At 39.2% G+C, this 4203-nt stretch overlaps 1 protein-coding gene across 1 annotated transcript; it reads left to right on the top strand.

Annotated features, from left to right (window-relative positions):
- Positions 1-2014: 2014 nt before the first annotated feature.
- LOC118003971 (olfactory receptor 481) lies at positions 2015-2959 on the top strand. The gene has a single exon (XM_034995108.1). The coding sequence runs from the start codon at positions 2021-2023 to the stop codon at positions 2957-2959; it is 939 nt and encodes a 312-aa protein (XP_034850999.1). The 5' UTR covers positions 2015-2020.
- The last annotated feature ends 1244 nt before the right edge of the window (positions 2960-4203 follow it).

Raw genomic sequence — 4203 nt, 5'->3', positions numbered from 1 at the left:
TATTAGTCATGTTGATCTAATAATCAACTTCAGTGATAGTAAAATGTTATAATTATTTTCAATTTAAATTGAAATGTTTAATTTTTTCATTTAATTAAAAAAGTAAATGGAACCTCAGAGTATGTATTTCATTCATACATTTTTACGTAATCATGTTTACATGTTATCTCTCTGTCCCAATAGATGCGCACATGTAACTTCTCTATCCCAATGGATTCTCAATGTAGTTTTCCAAAACAAATAACTAATTAATTTGTAATTACAAGTGAAGTAAGTGATTTGGGCCTTATCTCAAATGACACAAGCCTCACTTAAATATGGCTCTGCCGTTCAGTGACAATTCCTTGGAGCCTATCCCTAGTGTTGCAGTGGATGTGTCGCTAATTTATCCTTGTTCTTTTTTAGGGACACAGAAATATTTGATTCTCTTATATGTACAAGAAGTTACAAGTTGATTATTTCGAGTAAATTATTAGTAACTGAGCATTTATTTGTTGCGTACACAGTGCTTGGTCTTTTCATCCACATCATATCATTTTTAACACAAGAATCACATGAGGTAGGTATCATTATTTCCTTTTTACAGGTGAGGAAACAGAAGATCAACAACTTCTTGTAACATGCCTCTGATTCCATAGACTGTGAGAGGTGGAGCTAGAAACCAATCCCAAGTTTGTGTGGCTGCGAAGTCCGAGGTATTTCTGCACATCCCTTTGCCTTCCCTGCTGGCTCTCATATCCAACTTTGAAAACGTTTATGTCTTTCATCCATTTATTTTTTTCTCAAAAAATTTATTTCAGTTTGAGGCTTTGTCTCATTAAAAATGCCAAAATGTGAGGATTCAGACACGTAACCCTAGTATTGTTCATACTGTAGGACGTCATTGCCATGATTAACATGTAACATTGAGTAAAATGTGCATGGTTGCTGACAGTTACGTATTATTTTTTTCTTAATTCTTCTTCAGATAGAAGCTCTTCAGGAAGAAGCAGATTATTCAGCATATTTTGGTCTTTATACTAGAAGAGCCATGGAAATGACTGAATGTAACTTAATATATTCTCCCCTGTCCTTGATCATGTGCTCTAATTTGAACTAAGGGAGTATTATTCTGAAATGCTAATCTTTCTTTCAATCCAATTTCCTAGCCCTCCTAGCTGGCTACTTGCATCCATACCTCTCTACCCTCTCCCCCCATCACCATCATACGCTCTCACTTCCTATTTCCCTATAGTTGCTAAATAGAACTGATGAGACCAAAACTTACTAATGCAATTCCCCAAATGCTTCATTTCAGTTCACTTTCCAATTAATCCCAGTCCATAAAAATACCTGGACTCTTCTTACTGCTTCATGCAATCTCAGAAGGATGAAAAAGTATGGTGTAAGAGATAAGTCCTGGAAGATTTTGCAAAATATCCAGGATTTAGCTTGTAACAATAGTAAAAATTCTATTTGGCCCTTTCATCTTGGACATAGACACTTTCCAGCCCCTGGTATCATTATAACTAAGGATGTAATTTTTTCATTCCAGGCAAAGGATCAAGTAAGAAAGAGATGTCAAAGTCAGCTCCATATTGTTTATCCAATAATTGGATAAATGGTGATAGTATTTACTAAAAAAGAGAATACTGGGGCAGAGGTACATTTGGGATGGGGGTGGAAAATCAAGAGCTGGCCTTTCCATGATCATTTCGGTGATTTACAGTTTATGTTACTACAATCAGTATTGGTGTAATAGCCTTTTATGTATTTCTGGTACACATGGGGCAGACTTGCTCTATGGTATACAAATAGGAGTAAAATAGCTGAATTCTAAGATCACTGAGTCTTCAATTTTAATATTTACATGGAATTTGAAAAAATTCATGTGCACAAAGTACTCTATGAGTGAGGCAGAGTTACCATTTAAAAATTGTAATTGTACGGTTCTGTTTAGATACCTACATTAAATGTGGGGTAATTTCAACCGTGTAACCGCCTCTGGTTCTGATTTCAATAGGCACCATTAAATGGATAGATGGAGACTGAAAACCATACAACAGTGACAGAGTTCATTATTCTGGGATTAACAGATAACCCCACACTATGTGCCATCTTCTTTGTGATTTTCCTGGGAGTTTATATAGTTACCATAGTGGGAAATATCAGTATAATCATCTTAATCCAAAGCAGCCCACAGCTTCACACCCCAATGTACCTTTTCCTCAGCCATTTGGCCTTTGTGGACATCGGGTATTCCACGTCAGTCACGCCAGTCATGCTCATGAGTTTCTTAAGAGAGAGAACGACCATCCCTGTCACAGGCTGTATAGCCCAGCTTGGCTCTGATGTCACCTTTGGGACTACAGAGTGCTTCCTGCTGGCTACCATGGCCTATGATCGCTATGTGGCCATCTGCTCTCCCTTGCTCTACTCTACCCAGATGTCCCCAGTGGTCTGCTTCCTCCTATTGGGGGCTTCCTACCTGGGTGGATGCATGAATGCTTCATCATTTACGGGCTGTTTGATGAATCTATCCTTCTGTGGACCAAATAAAATCAACCATTTTTTCTGTGACCTCTTTCCACTCTTGAAGCTTTCTTGTGGCCATATTTATATTGCTGAAATATCTCCTGCCATCTCTTCTGCATCTGTCCTCATAAGCACACTGTTTACCATAATTGTGTCCTACAGTTACATCCTCCACTCAATCCTGAATATGCGCTCTACGGAGGGGAGGAAGAAGGCCTTCTCTACCTGCACTTCCCACCTCACTGCAGTCACTTTGTTTTATGGGACAGTTTTGTTTGTTTATGTGATGCCCAAGTCGAGTTATGCAGCTGATCAGGTCAAAGTGGCATCAGTGATCTATACAGTGGTGGTCCCCATGTTGAACCCCCTCATCTACAGCCTGAGGAACAAGGAGGTGAAAGAGGCCATGAGAAAACTAATGGCTAAAGCACATTGGTTCTCCTGAATTACATCAGATATGAATCCATAAATAACAAACCAATGATTTGAGGAAACATTTGTGCTGTATACTTTGATGATATTTATCATTAAGTTTATCACTTTGATAGTGAAGAACGCCTATATATATAAAAAGCCAATGTTTACTTCCATATAGAAAGTGAAATATATCATTAACATGGAAATCTGCTTCACTCAAATTAAATATTAACTTTTCAAGGTAAGAATACCTTTGCAAAATAGTTGCATTCATCAGCTGTGAGTCCTATTTAAATAAAGAAAGCTATTTCCATCAAAGATCAAACTTAATTGAATTCCATCTTGTTAAATAACATTTTGGGAAAAAAACTTGTCCCCAGCAGATGTGTAATAAATGGTAATATTGACAAGTCAGGCTGTTCAGGTCGCTTCCTTTAAAGGTACTGCCCTGCCTTTGTCAATGGATATTTAACCTTTTGGAAGCATTGATGTTAGTGTCTCCAGAAAGCTTCTATTTTCACTTTATTTAAGCCAGAGCAGAGATCATGATTCCTCTGTGTGGCCTTTAAGAGAGCCAAACCAGATAACAGCCATGATCCCCTTGGGTGATCTTATCTTCTCCCCTGAGTTCAGCTGCCACCTGTGTGGTGACAGAATCCCTACACACCCTTCCCTGGAGCACAGATGAACTTCTCCACCGACCTTTCCCCCAAGACTCTCAAACTCAGGGCATCCCGACTTGAATTTATCATGCTTCCCACAAAGCTATTCCTTCTCCTCTGGTCCTTTCTCAATCAGTGGCATCTCTTTGTAAGGCCTTGTACTTGCAAGAGATTTGGGGTGACTATCACTGCATACCCATCAAAATAGTCTGCCTCCCTCCACCCCGTTCCTTCTGTCCGATGGAAGACATGTTGCATACTGACGCTTCCTTATCTAAGTCTCTCCTTTCTAGGCACTTAAAGACTCTCCAGTTGATTATGGTAAGTCCATGCAGAGATTTTTCCTTTGTATTTCCACTCTAAGGGATTCAGTAATCCAATCACCCAGATGTAAGTGGTGTGGTGTGGCACTGTTACCTCTTTTGTTGGAGAGAATACACATTGGCACCTATTTTTTTCCCTCCCAAATTCTAAATCAACTGAGGAAATGGCAAAAAGAGAAGGCAGAAGGTGTTCTGAATCCCAGAACGTGACACTCCCCTTCTCTGTCCCTGGCAGTACTGGAAACACTCAGGTCTCCCCAGTGAGACTGGGTCTTTCCCCATCTGTT

This window comes from Mirounga leonina, unplaced genomic scaffold, assembly GCF_011800145.1.
Source record: "Mirounga leonina isolate KUSES-001 unplaced genomic scaffold, KU_Mleo_1.0 Mir_92, whole genome shotgun sequence".
Lineage (NCBI taxonomy): Eukaryota > Metazoa > Chordata > Mammalia > Carnivora > Phocidae > Mirounga > Mirounga leonina.
This window is presented reverse-complemented; position numbering and strand designations above follow the sequence as displayed.

Bases quoted from the DNA above. Each gene is read 5' to 3' on its own strand.
- LOC118003971 (XM_034995108.1), top strand. From the start codon at position 2,021: ATGGAGACTGAAAACCATACAACAGTGACAGAGTTCATTATTCTGGGA.